The sequence below is a fragment of the Chrysemys picta genome, chromosome 2 (genome assembly GCF_011386835.1).
Source record: "Chrysemys picta bellii isolate R12L10 chromosome 2, ASM1138683v2, whole genome shotgun sequence".
Taxonomy (NCBI): Eukaryota; Metazoa; Chordata; order Testudines; family Emydidae; genus Chrysemys; species Chrysemys picta.
In genome coordinates this window covers 36,950,463-36,971,849 of record NC_088792.1, presented here as the reverse complement: position 1 = coordinate 36,971,849, position 21,387 = coordinate 36,950,463, and the positions used below count along the sequence as shown (strand labels likewise).

At 43.0% G+C, this 21,387-nt stretch overlaps 1 protein-coding gene across 46 annotated transcripts in view; it reads left to right on the top strand.

The window, feature by feature from the left end:
• The window catches only part of KIAA1217 (KIAA1217 ortholog), a 517,243-nt gene extending 497,115 nt beyond the window's left edge, over nt 1–20,128 (top strand). For 26 of the 46 annotated variants that reach the window (XM_065586890.1, XM_008162839.4, XM_008162837.4 and 23 more), the window contains 6 exons: nt 5,046–5,200; nt 5,870–6,016; nt 12,033–12,152; nt 15,247–16,941; nt 17,402–17,527; nt 18,536–20,128. In XM_065586890.1, coding sequence (XP_065442962.1) covers nt 5,046–5,200; nt 5,870–6,016; nt 12,033–12,152; nt 15,247–16,941; nt 17,402–17,527; nt 18,536–19,027 — 2,735 coding nt within the window. In that variant the 3' untranslated portion in view covers nt 19,028–20,128. Of the gene's footprint in view, nt 1–5,045; nt 5,201–5,869; nt 6,017–12,032; nt 12,153–15,246; nt 16,942–17,401 lie in introns of all 46 variants that reach the window. The other 20 variants (XM_008162848.4, XM_065586898.1, XM_065586900.1 and 17 more) reach the window with 12 other exon arrangements.
• The last annotated feature ends 1,259 nt before the right edge of the window (nt 20,129–21,387 follow it).

Here is a 21,387-nt window from a genome sequence, read left to right as displayed (position 1 = left end):
GTTTTACATTTCCAACAGATGTCTAGGTGGTTAAAGTTCACCCCCCTTACTACCAGTCTTGTGTTTTGGATATCTCTATTTATTCTAGAAATGCCTCATTCACCTACTCTTCCTGATTTGTTGGTCTGTAGTATACCCCTACCACGACATCACCCCTATGTTTTACCCCTTTTATCTTTACCGATAGACTCTCAGCTGGTTTCCTCCTACCTCCTTCTCGACCTCAGAACTAGTGTATATATTCTTGTTGTATAATGCAACACCTCTCTTTTTTATCCTGCCTATCCTTCCTGAACAAGCTGTACCCCTCTATAGAGGCTACAGACTGGGGACCGACTGGCTAAGCATCAGTTAAAATGACCTGGGGATTACAGTGGACGAGAAGCTGGATATGAGTCAGCAGTGTGCCCTCGTTGCCAAGAAGGCCAACGGCATATTGGGCTGTATTAGTAGGAGCATTGCCAGCAGATCGAGGGAAGTGATTATTCCCCTCTATTCAGCACTGGTGAGGCCACACCTGGAGTATTGCATCCAGTTTTGGTCTCCCCACTACAGAAGGGATGTGGACAAATTGGAGAGAGTCCAGTGGAAGGCAATGAAAATGTTTAGGGGGCTGGGGCACATGACTTATGGGGAGAGGCTGAGGGAACTGGGGTTATTTAGTCTGCAGAAGAGAAGAGTGGGGGGGATTTGATAGCAGCCTTCAACTACCTGAAGGGGGGTTCCAAAGAGGATGGAGCTAGGCTGTTCTCAGCGGTGGCAGATGACAGAACAAGAAGCAATAGTCTCAAATTGCAGTGGGGGAGGTCTAGATTGGATATTAGGAAACACTCTTTCACCAGAAGGGTGGTGAAGCATTGGAATGGGTTACCTAGGGAGGTGGTGGAATCTCCATCCTTAGAGGTTTTTAAGGCCCGGCTTAACAAGTCTTGGCTGAAAAGGTTTAGTTGGTGTTGGTCCTGCTTTGTGCAGGGGATTGGACTAGGTGACTTCCTGAGGTCTCCTTCATCCCTAATATTCTATGATTCTATACCAATATTTCAGACATGAAGTTTATGTCACCAAGTCTCTGTGGTGACATAATTTAGGTTATGTACTAATGTTTCCAATTTTTCCTGTTTGTTTCCCATACTCTTTGCATTTGTATATAGACATCTAAGATGTTGAGCAGATTCCCCCACTGATCTCCTCTTGTTGCTCCTATGACCCTATTGTAATTTTCCAGGTCCCCCCCCCCAACATTTAACACTGTGTTAAGGTCGCCTTTTTAAATTTGTGGGCTTTTGTCATCTGGCGCCTTTGAACCTAGTCTCATCCAAGATTTTGGTACATCCCATATCTGGAAATGGATCAGCTGCAAAATTCTGATTCAGATATTTATATCAGCTTTCACAGAATTATGGAGAGGTGTTTTCAGTGCCAGCATTTCAGAGCCCGGCTCTAACACTAAATAGTTTGTGGCAGTATTTGTTCTTGGACATTTATTAATATGAGAGTTTAATATTTATGTTGAAAAATCATTTTAGAATTCCTGCACACAGTTCAGTGAGATGACTGGCTTCTAATAGCATTTGCTTGTGTAGTGAATGGCACAGCACAGAAAGAATCAGAGAAAATAAATATTATATGGGTGCACTGAGCTGTGACCAGGGCTGGCGCAACCCATTAGGCGACCTAGGCGGTCGCCTAGGGCGTTAACATTTGGGGGATGGCAACTGCGGCTGCCGGACCTTCCGCCGCCTCTGTTGGAGGCGACATTTCGGGGGTGGGACCTTCCGCCGCCTCTGTCGGGGGCGGCATTTCAGGGGTGGGACCTTCCGTTGCCTAGGACAGCAAAAAAGCGGGCGGCGCTCCTGGTTGTGACAATGTCTGAGAAAGTGCAAAAGACGATAACAAAGAGGAGCTTTTGTTATTCCCATATTTAACTAATCCATATCTAGAATTAGAATTTGCATGGTGTCCAGCTAGCAAATTTATGGAGAAATTTAATGAAATGATGAGACATCTGCCTTCTGTTTTGCATAATGAATCCTATAATAGTCACATAACTTAAAGGAATAACAAAGCTTTTCCTGACTTAATTCCCCGATTAAACATTTCACATACCACCCAAATCTTCTACAGTTCAGAAAGAAAGTTTCAACATGCTACTGCCTACTCTAAGCTAGAAAAATGAGTGACATATGGGAAGACAGACCACCTACTTTACTAATACAGTACACAGAGTATGTTAGCAACCAATTAACAGAGTGCTTTGTATGCTCTTACACAGAGCACAGATGGATCATGTTGCTAGAAAACATGGTCTCAATTGCTCTCCATTCAGATTAAGAAATTGAAATATTTATCCTGGAAAATTAAGGCTAACATTTAAAAAAATGAGTGCTTGAAGTCAGACTCTTATGTCCAATTAATGCACCTGAATAAATGGTCTAATTTTCAACAGTGCTGAGCAAACATGGGTGTCTAAATTTGGACACAGGCTTGATTTTAGGCATCTGTTTTTGAAATCTTGGCTCTATGTATTTTTGAGATTCTTATTCAGTATTTCTTTGAAACTATTGTCTCTAATTTTTCCAGTGGAGGTATAAAGCTAAATCATCAGTCAGTTCCAATCTTTCATCTGTTGCTATACCTGATGGGAAAGAATTGACACAAAAGGTGCCAAGATTATTAAAATGACTTGTAGTTTTGGGTGCCCAACCTGGGATGCTCTCGAGGTGCCTGATTTTTCACAAAATGCTGAGCCTCTGACTTCTGAAAATCATGAACTGTTAAAGTGTCTCAAATTAAGCATCCAAAATCACTAGTCACTCTTAATAACCTTAGCCAAATTGAATTATACTTGTTTGCCCTTATTCTCCTCTGCACTCTAGCAGCATGACTCAGCGGGGGGAAAATGCTTGCTGTTTCCTCAAAGGTTTATAACATAAAAATAAAATAACTTTAACAGAGAAAACAGAAGAACACCCAGCATTGGGTTCTACCTAGTCTTATGCTCCATTACAGCCCCTCTCCCCTGCAAAGAGAGGTGTGGAAGCTGATCTGACATTAACCCCTTGTTCACCAGAGGCCAGGTAGTGCACCTGCACCCTGTCACACTTACCACCTCAATTTTTCCTCCTCCTGGTTCCCTCTTTCCTTTTTATTTTCCAGTTTTAAAGATGGGGAAGGCATTGGTGTGGTTTACACAGTAGAAATCAATCTGCCTCTGTTCCCGCAATGCCTCCTATTCTTTCATCATTCTTATTTTCAGTAACTGCAGGGAAAACTGTGGATGCTCTAGCGCTCAGGATTGCTGCATTTGTAAGGCTGGCAGATTGGACAAGCCTGTGAAGGAGCTGTGACCTCCACAGGAGCTACCACCCATTAGTTGCAAGCATCTGTGAAGCCAAATTGCTGTGTGTCATGTGTAAGGGATAAGAGAGAGACTCTAATTCCTTTAGCCTGGAATTCAAGAAAATCTCTTAGTTGTCCTGGAAGAAGTATACACAGAATTCATTACAAGCATACTTCTTAATGGTATGTGCTGATAAGAGAAAAGCTCTAATGTAAAACATATCTGGAAGTTCACTTTTGTTGTAACCTTGTGAGACAGTTCCAGATAACTAGGGAGGGACAGGGTGACATATAATACAATAAAACATTTCTTTAAGTTTAACCTTTTCTGAAGAACATTTGAGCTAACAAGAGAACAAAGACAAGGCTATTCACATTAGAAAAATAGAAACTGCCATTGTGGATTAGACCAACCTCTGTCTAGTCCCGTATCCTGTCCCTGACAGTGGTCAGTATCAGATGCCTCAGAAGGAGGCGTTGAATCTCCATAATTGACAGTTATGCAATATCCTCTCCATGGAGAAAGTTGCTTCTTGACCCCAAGCAGCTAGTAGTCCTGAACACAAGATTTTAACTCCCTTGTACATGTCTATCCGATCTATTTATGTAACAGACATCTATTTTTTTTTAAATGAAGTTTGTAAATAATAATAAGAAAAAAACCCTGAGTGCGTGTTTCTTGCTGCAGTGTGTCCTGCTTGGCTTGCGTGCAAACATACACCTTCAAATAGGAATGAATTATGGGGTAGCAGTTTGTAAGGGGTGGTGGTGTCTGGTTGGGGAAACTGGTGTCCTCTTCAGAACACTCAGGAGCCCCTGTCAAAATGCAGGGGTTGCATATCTGAACTATTGGATTATGCTTTAATCTGCCATGAGTTAGAAACTCTCTTGGTGGCATAACATTCGCATTAGAGCCAGTACGTTGTAATTTCGGGGCAAATCTGTGTGTTACTGAAACTTTTAATTGCAATTAAAATTAAAAATGAAAGCTTACATTGCTGGGGAGAGGGTCTAGTTGGTGAGTTGGACTTCCCCGGCCCTCCCCGTGCTAATAGGGTTCAGTGCACTACGTGAATTGGAGAGGGGGTGCCTACTTGCTCCTGGAGCAGAGGACTCTCTTTATTTTCCTGGGTGCCTTTGCTATCCAAGCATAACCCAGTGTTTCCTGAGTTGTAACAGTGACATTCAAATCCATTTCTAGCACAGTGCAGAAAGCACCCCTCTGATAGAGCAGAATTATGTGCTGATTTTTAACTTGCCATGTGCTGGAAGAATAGGAGGAGGCTCATTGGTTTTCAGAGGCGGCCACAAGAGGGGGCAGGGTAATGGCAAAAATACCCCCCCATAACACACAGCTTGTGCCTTGTAAGCAGACATGCGCTTAAAAAATGTGCCAGCTAGAAATGCACCTAGGTATGTCGGGCAGCCGAACCTGTGCACCTCCGGTGAAATCCTGGCCCTGTTGACTTTAATGGAAGCAGGGTATCACTGCAAGTTTCCATGTGGAGTGACCTGATTTCTCGGTGCAAATGCAGGTGTTTTCAGCGTTGTGGTGGAGCACATTTTAAAGCTAGAATACTGAATGTGCTAAGGGTCACACAGTTCTTAGCAGCAGGACCTTTTCTCTAATGTGGAGTAGAGGGTACAAAAAACAGAGCCATTCCCCGTCAGCAATGATCATTCTGTGATGCCATGTTACTTTGCAGAAGATGTTCCCGGTGCGGAACAGGAAGCTGACAAGCTGGTGAAGTCACCACCTCCTCCACCTCCACGTCGCAGCTACCTACCGGGATCTGGCCTCACCACAACGAGATCAGGAGACGTCATCTATGCAGTCAAAAAAGAGACCACCATTGTCAAGGTTTGATGATTCAGGCAGTAGCTAATTGACTTAGTGACTAATTGCTGGCACATGAAACATTCCAAGACTTCATCTGTTTGTCTAAACCATAGAAAAAGTTGATGGCCCAGAGAGGTGACTAATAGGTCACCAGGAAATTCTACTGATCAGAAAAAGCAACCAATAGGATTTGTCCAGTCCTGTTCTCATAATTCTTATCCTTCCACTTATCTCTGTAAAATGCAAATCACAAGCGGCTTTCATCCAGTGTGTCATAAGAAGATTAAAAATAAAAAGCCCATCTTATGCAGATGGGGAAGATCAGCTCAGAGAATCAAGAGTTTCCACAGAAACATTTTAAAGAGTTTCTTGTTGCTTACTTTACTCACCGGTGACATTTGAAGTGAAATAAAAAAGGAGGGAGGCAGTATGGGGATGCCTCTCCATCTCATACACATTATATCAATAGCATCAGGATTATATTGATCTAGCACCATATTATTTGGTTTTAAATTGATAAAAAAGTGAGCTCTTACGACGTCACATTAAACAAGCAAACAAACAAACAGCTCAGCCCCTCCCGAAAGCCTGCAATAAGGGGAGTTGCATTATTATTGATTTTACTGTATTTGCTTTGCACTAGCATGGTGTGTATATATATTGGCTCTCTGTGGTTCTTCACCCTTTCAGGAAGGCAGCGAAGATGCTGGACAAACAGCACAGTCCAAAGTACCTAAAGAAGATCCAGCCTCATCCCGGGCACCACTGCCTGTCACAGCATCTGCCACAAAGGACGAGGAGGAAGAGGAAGGTGACAGAATAATGGCAGAATTGCAGGTATGCACATTGAATTGCACATGGATATCCATATACAGTCTCACTCTCTTCTACAGACCTTGCTTCTGTTCTTAGCTAGGATCACAAAGGAAAATGAGCGTGGTGGTCTCACCCAAATACCCTTTGTGAATAAATATCCACATAACACAACCACCACACTGTTCTGGCCTGGAAAAGCAGGGTTTTTGTGGCTCATTATTCAGGGGTATTCGCACTGCTGTTGGACAAATCCTCCTTGACAGATACACAAATAGGTTTGCTGTGCTGTACATATTCAATGTGTTCAGCATTGACCTGAGAAGAGACGCTCACTCCATGGTCTTTCATTTTGCAACAGGTGGAACTGTTTTAGATCACTGACAATGACACTGTAGTAAAAAGCAAACATTAAAACTGCAGTCAGTGAGTTTCCAGTGTTTCCGAGCTGCATACTCTATATCAGTGGTCACTAAGCTGTCACTCATGATCGACTGGTTGATCCTGGAGCTTTGGCCAATCGATCATGCTCTCCGGGCTGCTAAAAGTCCGGCGGGGCTCAAAGGTTACGTGCCTGCCTAACCCCATGCCACTCCCGGAAGCGGCTGGCTGCTGGCACGTCTCTGCGGCCCCTGGGGGAAGGGGAAGGGTGAGGTGGCTCCAAATGATGCCCCCGCCTCCAGCATTGTCCAGAACTGCGGGGGTGGTGCTTGCAGGCGTGGGCAGTGCACGGAGCTGCCTCACCCCCCCCCCTTTTCCCCAGGAGCTGTGCGCAGAGACGTCCCAGCAGCCAGCCACTTCTGGGAGCCGCCTGTGGTAAGCGCCTCCCAGACAGAGTCTGCACCTTGCACCCCCTCCTGCATCCCAGCCCAGAGCTCCCTCCCAGACCCCGAACCCTCTCCCACACACCAATCCCTTGCACCAAACTCCCTCCCAGAGCCCGCACCTCTCACTCTCTCCTGTACCCCAACACTCTGCACCAGCCTGGAGCCCCCTCCTGCACCCAAACTCCCTCCCAGAGCTTGCACCCCTCACTCCTGCACCGCAACCCCCTGTCCCAGGCTCAGCCAATGCTTAACCCAACAGTTGAGAATGTTACACTGATTTTTGACAATCCCTGAAGGATTTTGGATCTATAAACCACAACTGACAATAATAAAAAGTAAAACTCATGAAATGTCCAGTGGATTCTATGAGATTCTAGGTGCAGTGTGACCATATGATGCCTGCACCCAAACTCCCTCCCAGAGCTTGCACCCCTCACTCCTGCACCCTAACCATCTGCACTTAGCTTAGCCCGGAGCCCCCTCCCACACCCCAACCCTCTGCCCCAGCCTGGTGAGAGTGGGGGAGAGTGAGTGATAGAGGGAGGGGGGAATGGAGAGAGCAGGGAGTGGCCTCGGGGAAGGGGCAAGGGAGATCCTGGATTGATTTTAAATTCGAAAAGTGATCTTGTGCGTAAAAAGGTTGGAGACCACTGCTCTATATGGTACTGTCTCCATACTATGGTAAGAGAAACAGGTTGAGCAAATGGGGGGTTGGATTAGGGTTAGGACAGATTGGGGTTATGTAACAATACATAGGCTCTATGGAGCACTTCAGGTATTCAAAAGCACTATACAGAATTATCTAATCAATCCACTCAACAGGCCTGCCAATTGATAGGCATCTTGGGTGACCCTCACACATCCGGCCTCTCCACACCGCTCAGGCATCAGCCACTGGCATCTTAGATAGCTACGCTGCAGGCAGAGCAGTTTTTTCCCTGCAGTGTTTCCTTCTGGCCACCAGGGGCTGCTATGGCACTGGGTCTACAGGCTGTTAGGTTGCCTCTCCTCCTCTTCCTGTCTCTCTTTAGGCAGCCCAGCTGCCCAATTGCTCTTCCTCTGATAGGCTGTGAATGGGAGGGTTAATGGGGACAAGGATAATATAGGGTTTGGAAGGAGGGTGTGAAGGAAAGTCAAAGTAAGGGTACTGAAGAGGAGGATGTCAGACAATATCTGCTAGGGGTAAACATTTTTAAATCAGGTCCAGATAACTTGCACGCAAGAGTCCGGAGATGATCTCTAGCCCACTGACGTTAATTTGTAATAAATCTTGGAGTCCCGGGGAAATTCCAGAGGCCTGGAAAAATGCTAATGTTGCGCCAATGCTCAGAAAGGGCAAATGGGATGACCCAGTCAGTTAGCATGATACCAATCCTGGGCAAAATAATGGAAAAGCTGATATGGGATTCAATTAAAAGATAGGAATACAATTAATGACAATCAATGTGATTTTATGGACAATAGGTCTAGTCAAACCTGATTTCATTCTTTGAAGAGATTACATGTTAGATTGATAAAACTGTAAGGAGTTAGACTTTTTTAAAGGCATTTGGTTTATTACTGCACAACATTTGGATTTAAGAAACTGGCACTATACGGTATCAAGAGAGCACACGTTAAATGGATTAATACAAAATGAAAACAAAGTTTGAACTGGAAAGTTGCTGTGAAACATAATTGTGGTCCTCCACACAGCTCTCCTAACAACTAGCTAACTGACAGATCTCAAAAAATAGTTGTCAGTGGGGTAGCATCATCAAGTTGGGGGTGTTTTTACTTGGGTTCTTTAGGGATTCGTACATTTTCATTAATGATCTGGAAGTAAATATAAAATCAGGCTGATAAAATTTGTGGATGACATAAAGGTTGAGTGGCAAATAATGATGAGGCAATGGCAATCATGCAGTGTGTTCTGGATACTTGATAAAGGGTGTCTGTTAAACCAAAATGTGTTTTAATAGAGATAAATGCAATGTTTTACATCTAGGAACAAGGCATGAAGGCCATACCTACAGAATGGGCAGCTGTATCTTGGATAGCAGTGACTTTAAAAAGGATTTGGGGGTCCAAGTGGATAAGCAAACAGAACATGAGCTCCCAGTGCAATGTTCTGGCAAAAAGGGCTAATGCAAGCCTTGATTGTATAAAGAGGGGAGTGCTGAATAGGAGTAGGGAGGTGGTTCCACCTCTGTAAAAGGCATTAGTGAGGCTAGTACTGGAATAATGCAGTCAGTTTGGGTGTTCATATTTATAAAAGAATGTTGAAAAATTGGAGAGAGAGTGCAGAAAAGAGCCCCAAAAATTACTTGAGGGCTGGAGTAAATGCCTTAGTGAGAAACTTAAAAGAGCTCAATCGGATTAGTTTATCTGAGAGACAACTGAGAGGTGATGTGATTACAGTGTATACTGAGTCCTAAAGATCCATGCATCTGAAGAAGTGGGTTTTTTACCCGCAGAAGCTTATGCCCAAATAAATCTGTTAGTCTTCAAGGTGCCACCGGACTCCTCGTTGTTTTTGAGTCTTAAAGAGCTCTTTAATCTAGCAGAGAAAAGCATAACTGGAAGCTGAAGCCAGACCAAAGCAAATTAGGTACAAATTTTGGCAGTGAGGGTGATTAACCATTGGAACAAACTCGCAAGGGAAGTGGTGGATTCTTCCTCTATTGATGTCTTTCTGGAAGATCTGCTTTAGCAAAACGTTATTGGGCTGCATGCAGGTGTAATTGGATGACAATGAATGGCCTGTGATATACAGGTCAGAGTAGATCGTCTAATGGTCCCCTGTGGCCTTAAACTTTATGAATCTAAGTAAAAAGAGGGATCTATAAAGAGAACTTTGTTTAAAAAAGAAGAATACTGGGAGCATCTGCTACAGTTCTCCACTATGAGTTTCCTGTGTTTATTTATAATTTGGAAAGGGAGTAACAAGAGAGAGCCTAAGAGGGGAAGGATGTTATATTGGAGGAAGTGCCTGACTGTATCCAGTAATTTAGTGCTATAAATTGCATGATAGTGAGATAAATTAATGATATAGTTACCACAATACTTGCCACACCAATATCACTTCCTTACCTGCAATGGTGTAATTAATTCTCATTGCCACTCCCTCCCTGGCATGCACCTTTCCTCCACAGCACTGCTGATTTACCTTACTGATAACGCAGTGTGCAAGTACTTGTCAGGAGAACTCCCAATGTGCTACACCAGGACTTGCTGTTGGCATTGTGCACCTGTACATTGTACATCTACTGGCAATAATGGCCTTTAGCCTCCTCTTGAACTAGGAGCTAGTGGGAGAGCTGCGCTGGACCCCCCAAGGAATTAGAGAGAAGCCAGCTCTGCTCAGTAAGGTAGAGGTCTTGAGAGCCCACACTCTGTGGTGCAGTAGGAGGAGAACTTAGTAGCAGACCCATGCTCCTAGGACTTGACTTATACCAGAGCATTGCTGCGGGAGGAAAATATAGGGTCCATAGGCCCTGAAGAACCTGAACTCCTTAGACCTCACCACCTTGGAGTATGGTTGCTATAGTGTGGCTGATACCTGAAGAACCCACAGCCTAGGGTAGGCCAGGGCCTGGAGTGCTGGAGAGGAGCTGGGGGCAGGGAAGGGGAGAGAAACACATTTTGGGGCACTGAGGACAGTGACAGGATCCAGAGAGCTCAAGCACATGATTGGTGGGGACCATAGCAGACTAGAAGGATGATGGTAGTTCAGGAGGAAAAGAAACCGGGGATCTGAGGTAACGGAGAGAGAGAATAGCAACAAGAAGTTTAAGCCAAGACCTGCATGAGGGCAACATCACTGTCATATGTACATACCAAACATGTACGCCAGAGATGCTGTCCCCTGTGTTACCGTGTGCAATGCAGCCCTGCGTGGCATTTCCACGCCCCTCCCCTGACTTGAACTTGTGTTCAGTTGCACTTCACTGTATTTACTATTCATTAGCATAGGCTTTTCTGTGCCTCAGCCCACACAGTGGGTTCACATGGCTGTGTGAATTCATCAGGCTTTTTTGTTGCCTATCTTAAAATCACCTGCAGGTTCCCATAGGTTCCATGTTTGCGGATAGAACACACATGTGGCCAGGTTTAAGAGTTTTGTGGCAGTGGAAATGCCATTCGTTTGGCCCTGTATTGGGTCCTGACAGAATGAGTGGAAAATGAGAACGCTGGGGTGTGTATGTGGAATTTTATACTTCCGTTCTAGTTCGTTGACTGCCCAAACCCTACCCACCCACCACCATTTCCTTATACATGTTACAACTGAGCCTGTCAGCAGCTTAGCTGATAAAATGCATTTCCGAGGGTAGAATTTGCGGGCTGGCCAGGGGCTGACAAAACAGTATTACTCACCTCTTGGAAATGGAGCTCATTACCCATATGTGAAAAGTGTTTTGGGCAGTAAGGGGGAGTCAGATGCTTAGGGTGTCTCTATAGTGCTTATTATGCTAGCAGGGCTCATCCTAGTGCTAGAAAAACAGCTGTATAGACAGCATGGCTCAGGCTGGAACTTAGGCTCCCAAGGTCACGCCCCTTTCCCTCCCCTCCAGGCTACAGTGCCCGAGCCACAACATCAACAGAGCTAGCATGAGCCCTGAGAGCACGGCTCTGTGGACCCAGGATGGAAGGTCTGTTCCGTGATGCAGTGCAGCCATGTCCTTAAGGCTCTTTCTCTTGCATTGAGCCTCTTTAGTTGAAAACTTAGTTTTATGTCAGATGCTGCAGGTTTAGGCTTAAGCATACAAGTTAAAGACAGGGAAGCTGAGAAATGAAGTCATTTCATTAAGGACAGTCTTGTGGTTATGACATGGGTTTGGGAGCTGGGTTTTTTGTCGCCAGATCTACTAGGGTCTTCCCGTTTAACCTTGGGCAACTCTTTTCACCGCTGTGTGCCACAGAGTCCCCATCTGTAAAATGGGAATCAGCAGACTGTCTAACAAATTCATTATTTGTAATGCAGTTTGAGCTTGCCAGCCTACCTAATCTGAAAATAGCATTTCACTCAGACATTCAGGGCAGTAGCGGGAATAAATTAAACCTTGGTTTTTGTTTTGCTGATCATCTAAATCTCATACTTTACAAAATTAGTGACAGTAGGTACCCGTTTTCAATGTTCAAATGAATACACTCTTTGAAGCAGAACTACTTTGGGGGTGTCTGTCAAAAGCCGACGGGGTGTCCTGCTAACTTGCAGTATTTTAATTCCTTAGGCTTTTCAGAAGTGCTCTTTTATGGATGTAAATTCAAACAGTCATGCTGAACAGTCCAGAAATGACACACATGGTAAAGACACAAGGCTTGGCGCTCTAATACACCACAAGGACAAGAAGGTAACAAGTGGCACTTACAAACATGCCACCGACTCTTCGCCTAACCTTCTTTCCTTGCTTCAAGACTAATTTTGTGTCATGTGTGTCCTTTCCTCTTTAACCCTGTCCCAGTGGCTTATTTGCTTTTACCCCCGAGGCTGGCAGACAGGAGTTATATTTGTGCATGTGCCCAAGTTGAGGGGGGGTCAGCTCATCGTTAACATTTACATAAGATTTCTGGTTGAGGAGAGCTCGACATTCTCATTTTATAATACACCACCACTGCCCAGTGGAGTGGCGAGGCCTAAGGATTAAAACCCACATCCCAGGTGGCAGCTTAGAGCATTTTCACTAAGTCAGAGTGCCAGTCACCTGTGTTTCAAAGGTGCTGAGTACCTCTAAGTGTCATTTAAATCAGTGGAAGCTAGAGGTGAGCGCCTCTGAAAACTGGGCTCTGAAGGCCTAGTTTTGCCTTCAGCACTGTTTCTCTCTTTGGTCCCAACTCGTGAACCTGCAGCAGCAGATAGTGTAGTACAAATCTTACATCACATGACAAGTGAAGTGAGATTTGCAATATCTTGAAACAACATTGAAGCTCAAGGGGAGCCTTTCACCCTGGCCTTTGGCTTTCTCCAGTGCATGGATAAATCCTGAGGTTGAGTGTAACAGAAGACTTGGGGAGGGGTAGGAGGAGGGGGGGTTTATAGCCAAATTTTCTTTGGGAGAAATTTTGTCAGATTTCTTTGACAGTGCAAATTCAGCATTGAAAAGGCCAGATGATTGTACTGTCACCCAGCAGCCTGAGTCAGCACTCAGCTATTGCACATTTTCTAAAGTATAGTGCAAACATTTTTTTCCAAAGAACTGACTCAAAAATACTGTTCAATATTCTAATAATGGTTGTGACAACCACAAACTCCTAGCAATTAAAGTAAATTGAGCTTACATCTTGCATGACATTCACATAGGCACCTTTCAATCCTATGGAGCCTAACCAACTGGTATACAGACTATACAAGTATCCCTTCATTTCCCAGATGAAGTGCATGGCTATTTAACAATGCCTAGAGACACTATACCAAAGTTTGGGACAGGCAGTGTAAAATGGAAAAACTGAAAATCCAGGGAAATGGGGGTAGGTAGAATGTAATCAGTTGAGGTGAAATGCAGCCAGAGCCCCAGGTGTAACCTCCCCACTCTTACAAAAAGTGCCATTAAATATATTGGGCCCCAATTTTGAGAGCCCTTTATTGTAATGGGAGCTGAAGGCCCTCAGCAACTTGCAGGTCTGGGCCCTTAAGAAACAAGAGCTGACGTTATTTCTGACATACAAACCATTATGTGAAATGTGACTGGAGTGTCACACTGAACTTTAATTCTTCTCTGGCTTTGATTGTTTTGCATGATAATTCCTCCCTGTTCAAACCATTCAGTAGTTTCAGTGTCCTCCATGCCTAATCTCTGTTAGTGCTAACAAACTGTGAGCATGTTGAGTAAAGATTTTAAACTATGAACCTAGCCCACTGACTTTCTTCTTTCTGAGCTTTATATATAATACTGAGAAGCATGCATTAAGAGACAGTGTGCACTTGAAGTCCATTAAATGATTTCACTTAAGTTACTGTACCTTTACTCTAATGCATTCTCTGTGTTGGAGACTGAATTTCATGACCGATAGTTTGCAGCTTGGAAGCAGCAGTTGTTGCTGGTATAAATATATTATTCTCTTGATGTATTTGAACCATTTTTTTTCATTCACACTTTTGTCCTGTCAATACTTTTACTAAAAATCTGATTGTAAAATGGTTATTTTACATCAGTTATAATCAAGTTGCCTCTTCACCCCCAGTGCCCACAGCAAAAACCATAAGTAACAACAGAGCAATAATGAAGGGCAAGTCTTCTCACAGGGATTTGTCACTCTGCTGCAATAGAAATATCTGCTCTTTAACACAAACCAAAAAAAAGCTTCCTTGCCCTGCTGCTGACTTCTCTGAAGTATTTATTGTCTGCACGGTTCCGCACTTCAGAGCCTCCCTGGAAATGTGTCTATATAAACTGGACAGTTAAGAGAATCACTTTAAGACCTGTGTTGCTGGTAGCAGTTAACATTTAAGGAAGGTAAAGAACTACTGGATAAAGTCACCATGTGCCTAGAGGATTTGTTTTTTTAAAGAAATAGGTTGAATTTTATTTTCTGGGTTTTTCAGGGTGTTAAATACTTCACTTATTTAGTGCTTCACGTAAGCACCATTCTTATCTGTAGTAGTCACTTGTAGAATGACTTTGGTATGGTCAGACAGCAGTTACATTAACACAGAACATCACTTCTTAGACAGGAGGAATATTAGAGGCAGTTAGAAAACAGCTGTTTACATTTCAAAGCTTACTTTCAAGGTGAGCCAGACTGTATCATCGTGACATTGAGAAGGGAGCAGGGATCAGCAACGTGTATATGATAATTTTTCAAAAAATTGAGTGACTGAATGACATAACCCCCCCAATGTCGGTCACTAAGTACGGTAATTTTTTTCAAGTGTCCATTGTGCAACATGGTGGTGCCGACACCTGGAAGGGAGGTGTAACAGAGACAGTCCCAGTGAGCCTACAGGCTGTAGGGACTATCAATATTTACAGTTACAAATCAGTCCCTTTGGCGTGGCTGTCAGCCTCCCTCACTTATGGTTTGATTTGTTCCCAATAGATCTTAGTCAAATACTGTATCTAGTTCAAGTGTCAGTCTTATGCAAACTAAGGAATTTTTCAAATCTGGTGTCTAAACAGGTCAAGGTAAAACAATGTTAGAGATAAGATAACTTGGGCTTTTGCACAGCACATTCTGAAGACCTTATACAAAGGACAGTCTTTGGTTAGAATACATGTTGGGCACATGCATAGTTCTGTGCAGTGATATGTTGTACTACCAGAATTTGGAATTTTCCCATGAAGAAGTACAGAAATCAGAAGACTATTATAGACATGGCTGTGCAGCAATGGACAGAGCAGTGAGGTCACAAGGTCTTCACTTCCTCTGAGGATATGGTGATTAATTGGAGAAAAAAATCTTTGCAAGTAACAACTCTGATTAACTAAGTAATCCAACTTTCCCCCTTAGGTATATGGGGATACAACAAGATCTCCAAAAGATAGTGACCACCCTAAGGAGAAGAGGGAAGGGAAAACTGAAGACGAGATGAGTTCTGATGCTTCCAGCATATCTGAAAATAAAATTGGCATTTCAATGAATGACCATTCTGTATTCAGTAAAGATTTGTTTGTAGGGAATAAAGACTATTCCAACAAGAACCCCCATAATATCAGCACAAACTTCTCTGGTGTAAGCTTGCCAGAAAATGACAGAAGAAAAGGGGGTCAAGATGTCTTAGGAGTGCATTATCCAGCTATTGAAACTGGAAAACAAAAGCTGAACTATGGAATATTGAGACACACTGATCACAACATGCCTCAGAACAAACCAGTAGAGTGTGCAGACAAATGTGTCCCAATCAGCAACATTTCACCTCTTGTCCGGCAAACAGAGTTGCAAACTCAGGAGGCTTCCAGATCACCACAGGAGCAAGAAATGCCTGTAATTGACTACAGTCAGGTTGTGCTAAGGCCTAAAGTATCTAAAAATACCAATGTAAACTATATTGAGGAGACAGAGTCTCCAGCTAGCTCTCCAATTGAAGAAAACCCACCAACAGACAACATTGCTTTTATGATTACCAAGACAACTGTCCAGGTTCTGTCAACTGGAGAAGTTCATGATATAGTAAGCAGGAAAGGAGGAGATATACAAACAGTTAATATAGATGCCAAAAAGGACAAGACATCCCAACAAGGTGTACTAGAGAGTACAGAGAATGAAGAACCAGTAGTTTGTCTGGACAAAAAACCAGTCATCATCATCTTTGAAGAACCAATGGATATTAGATCGGCTTATAAAAGACTTTCAACCATATTTGAAGAATGTGATGAGGAGTTAGAGAAAATGATGACAGAGGAGAAGATAGAAGAAGAGGAGGAGGATGAAGAAAATGAAATATCTGAAATCCCTGTGATACAGAATGAAGCACTGCAGACAATTAATAATGGAAGAGCTGCTACAGTTTATTTAGAAAATCATGGGCTTGAGCAACAATATGAATTTAAACTTCAGTCTCATTCTGACTCTACAGAAACAAAAACTCCTGAGGAACAAGACATAGCAAAGACCGGTTTTAAGAAATTTAGTCAAATTTATGGTCTAAATTCAGAAGTGAAGCTGGATTCTCCTGATCAGTTTGGAAGCAGGCAGGATGCTAAGAAAAAATTTAAATTTAAGTTCCCTAAAAAGCAGCTGGCTGCTCTGACTCAAGCAATACGTACAGGGACCAAAACTGGGAAGAAGACCTTACAGGTGGTGGTTTATGAAGAGGAGGAGGAAGAAGATGGGACTCTAAAGCAACACAAGGAGGCCAAAAGATTTGAAATCACAGGGTCTCAGCCTGAGGATATTACCAAAGATAGTTCTGGCAAGGAAGATCCCATTCCTGAGACGTTGGCACAGAGCTCTAGGACTGATGAAATTCGAAAGAATACGTACAGGACTCTGGACAGCCTTGAGCAGACCATTAAACAGCTAGAGAATACCATCAGTGAGATGAGTCCAAGATCTGTCCCTGAACCTGCATGTGGCTCTGTAAGAAGCAGTGCCCCCTATTCTTCCCATATAACACAAGAGGCTGCACCCAGAGAACTTGTAGTATTGGACGAGAGCCATGCTGGTGCAGAATCCCCTCCGTCAATCCTATCAGCTTCACGTAAGGTACCTTAGTAGGAGAAATCAAACTCCAGCTGCTTTCTAAAATCTGCAATAATCACCATTAAGCAAGAGGTGTCTTATGATTTGTTTGCTTCTTTTCAGGTGGCTTGTTTGGTCTCCCCACTAGGTGTCTAACAGCTAATAGATTGTTTTACCTCTGCTGCTGTTTGGTGATGGGCAATGCAGGGAAGCTGGGCCAATAATCTGCTGTGTGAAATGAGAAATGACACTGACATTAAATCCAGTTTGATCAGTAGTTGAGCAGATTCCTCCATTTGATTCTTGGAATTAACAAGAGTGGTGTGGCTCGTGACGTGAATCTCTGATGTTTCCCCTGCATGTAGTTCTTTGGCTTCTCACACAAAGCTTCTTTGCGCATGGTGTGTGATTCCCCTTTTTAAATGCACTCATATTTACCACTGATTTCCTTGTCTCCCCTGTGTCTCTACAATCCTTTCAACAGGGCTCAAGCACCACTTCACAGACCAGCAGGATGCCAATACCCATGGCTACAAAAAGTAGACAACAAGGAAGCCTGGATAAAGCAGGCAGACAGCACAAGCTACAGGATCCACGCCAATACAGACAGGTAGTTTTACCCTAAACCAAATCTTTGGATGGACATTTAAAGCTGTTTTAAAAAAATGTAAGTCAAGTCACTGACGTAGATTCTACCAAATAATCAATTTCTTCTTTCAAATGTGATCTAACTAGACATCCTGGATCTTGGGGGCATGAAAATCTCTTTATGATCCTTATTACACTTTCACCATACTTTGCATGCCTGCAATAAAACATCTGCTTTTTACTCCACTGTTCAGCTTAGGATGCCATACTTGTTTACTTCCCTTTGGTAAATGTCATTAATCAGGACAGCTAGGAAATCCTCTGTTCAAAGCGTTTTAAAGGAAGCGAAGGCTACTAACCTATGTGTTTAATGCAGCGGTTCTCTAACTTCATTGGACCGCGACCCTCTTCTGACAGCAAAAATTACTACATGACCCCAGGAGTGGGGACCGAAGTCTGAGCTTGTCACCCCGGTTGCGGGGCAAGGGGCAGGAGGGAGAAGGGGCAAAGCCCAAGGGCTTCATCTCTGGGCAGCAGGGCTCGGGTTACATGCCCCCTACCTGGGGCTGAAGCCCTTGGGCTTTGGCTTTGTCCCCAGGCAGTGGGGCTCAGGCTTCAGCTTCGGTCCTGGACGCCAGTCCTGGCGACCCCATAAAACAGGGCTGCGACCCACTTTGGGGTCCCAACCCAGTTTGAGAACCTCTGGTTTAATGGATTACATTAGATGCACATTAACGCTCCATCCAAATGTTTCCATTCTCATGTTAACAATCCTGAAGCATGACCAACGTAGTAAATAGTCCGTAGGTTGATGTGACTTCTCGCACAAGCTTTGTTCTCGCTCTCTTCGCACTCTATGCATTCTTTGTTGTGCACTTTGGGGATTCAACCAGGTCCAGTCCACAGCTGCAAGACTTAGCTCAAGCCTTGAACTGTTAATTCTTATTTTCTGTAGGGCTGTTTTCCCAGGCCCTGTTTACTTATGTTACTGGCTTTCTGACAAACTGTCTCCTGCCATCTTTATTTACAGGCTAATGGAAGTGCTAAGAAAGCTGGTGGGGACTATAAGGCTACTTCCCCTACCCTACCTGCTTCTAAGATCCCTTCTTTTTCTCCCACCTCTGGGAAAAGCAGCTCTGTGTCTGCTTCTAATGGTGACAGCTCTAACCCTCTTAATCCACCTACTAAAACATCCATTCCTTCCTTTAACCTTCTGAGTCCTCAAACAGGTCGCACTGCTCACTCTACCTCCCTAATTCCTTCGGTCTCTAACGGCTCCTTAAAGTTTCAGAACCCCACTTACACAGGTAAAGGTCACCATCTTTCATTCTCACTACAGACTCAAAATGGCCGGCCATCCCCCCCTTCCTTCTCCTCTTCCCCCCCTTCGTCTACCTCTCCCACTTCACTGAACCAAGGCCTGAAGAGCATCAGGACAATCCATACACCTAGCTTCACCAGCTACAAGTCACAGAATGGAAACGCCAGCAAACTCACCTCCTCAGCCAAGGAGACCGCTTAAAGTCTAAACACTAGTGTGTGCAACTTCACCACGGCTTCTGTTTATTATCAATGAATCCGCAACTAATATTTTAGCAAGAGAATGTATCATTTTGTTTTATTGTTTGAAACTTAATATTAAACATATGCTAAGTACTGGATTAATACAATAGACTAGAGTGAAGCTGTTTTGTAAAACTTTGTTGCTGTTAATGATAATAGAGCATTTTCTTTCTGTATCTAGCACCTGTTACAAAAAGTGCAGAAGGTGTGTGAGAGTGAACTGTGTGTGTGTGTACACAGAAATGTAGAGAGCATGGAAAAAACAATGTATGGTTCCAGAAATTTTAGTAAGTTGTTTTGTATAAAGCTATTTTCATTATGGGGACTACAAGTGAACAGAGATATACTAAAGTGTGATTACACACAAATGTAAAACTGAAACGGAAATATTTTTTTCTTTTCTTTTAGTGTTATTTAGCTTTGTTACAGATTTCTATTTTTCTCAACAAAACATCATGGTTCCTTTCAATATCTTTTTGCCAAAACATTTTGATACTATTATAATGTACATTTGAAAGTATTATGCTGGACAGTAAACCTCTACACAAGAAACAGAGTAAGACTGGTATTAGTGTGTATTAGTGTGTATGAGGTAACTTAACATATTGCACTGCCATTCAAATTATATTTAATAATTTGCCAATCCAAAAAAAATAAATTTTGTTTTTACATAACTATTTGCTCATTACTTTTATTCTTCGCTAAATCCACCATTATTCTTTTGTTTTATTGAGACCTGGTAACTTGTATTGCAGTGTGGATTTTAAGTTGTACACTTCTGTACTGTTATGTATACTGGCAACCTTTTGTACATATCTATAAATATATATATATAAATACTGTATGTGGCTGGGCACAGAGTAGTTTTACTACACCAAAATTAATTTTTATGCATGCTTTAAAGCTATATATATGGGGAGAGGTGAATATTGAGCAAATGGAAAAGAGCAAAAAGTTTCCATAGTTAGTGTTTTTGTAAATAAATTTGTTTAACACCATAATGTAATATACAGAACTATGCTAAGCAAAGAACTTTACAAAAATAAAGGGCTGCATGCTATGGTTTTGTATTTTGTCACCAATAACTTTTACAATGGTTCCAACTCAAATGGTTGTTCAAAAACTTTACTTTTAATGTAAACAGTCTGACATAATGAGTAAAATTGTAATTCTTTGAGATTTGGACTTGTACCTTCTAATGCCATTGAAGAGTTACCCGGCCAAACAGCAAACCACCGTTCTCTAATTAAAAGGGACTGTCTCCTCTTCTTTCTATTTGGTTTCTTATGTCTATTATTCTTTTTCAATAACAGAAAAACAAAACAAAAACAAAATATCAAGTTACTGTTACTCGAGGCTGAAAGCTGGAGGCCCTGATCCCTTACACACACACAGGTTCATGGAGTCCCTTGCAGCAGTAATATTGTCAGTGGACACCTTCTGTCCAAGACTTCAGCAATCACACCAATATCTATGCAAATACCTGAATCAACTCTGGATCAAGTAGAGCTGCTCTGGATTAGAACTGAGACCGCAGCAAGGCTTGTCAACATGATGGTTAGTCAGCGCTGCCTTTAAAGAAACACCCCCCGCCTTGTGTAATGTTACTTTGCAGACAAGGACATAAGCAGCTTCCATCCTGTCCCCTCCTTTTTTGCTAATTTGTCTCCTTTGCCGTCTGTGTTTAAGACAATAGTGTTAATCAGTTGATGCTTCCCTCCCAACAGACTTGCGTTTCTCCCTTTGTTTTCTTCTCCATGCACTTGAGGAACTCTCTAACATGAAGTGGATTTATTCTTTGTATGCAGCCAGCATTGACTTAATAAGAGCCCATGACAGATTTCCGCATGTAGGCAGAGGCTTGACAATTTGTTGCTAGCGTGAGTGCACAAAACAGAATTTATCCAAACAGAGCTTGGTTACATTTTACAAAACATGTCAACCCCCCCTCCCACCTCATAGTTGGTAAATGATTGATTGTGCAAACTAAGAAAGTAGCTAGTTAATTGTGATTTTAGACATGGCTATTTTCCCTCAAGTGTCAGACTATATATTCATGTATAAAATACTATATCTAAAATTGAGCCCATTCTAATCTTGTCTCTACTAACACCTATGGCTGTGCACTCACTAATGCACTGACAAATGTACTTTTATGCAGGACTACCCTGCCACATTCCTCCATTTTGCAATACTGTCATCCATTGCCACTGGTGCCTCATCTCTCCTGCTGGGCTACGAGGTGCCGCTGCAGATAATCTCCATCTCCATGCTTTCTGTGTCCCTGCATTACCCCCCCACACACCCCTCCTTGCTCAA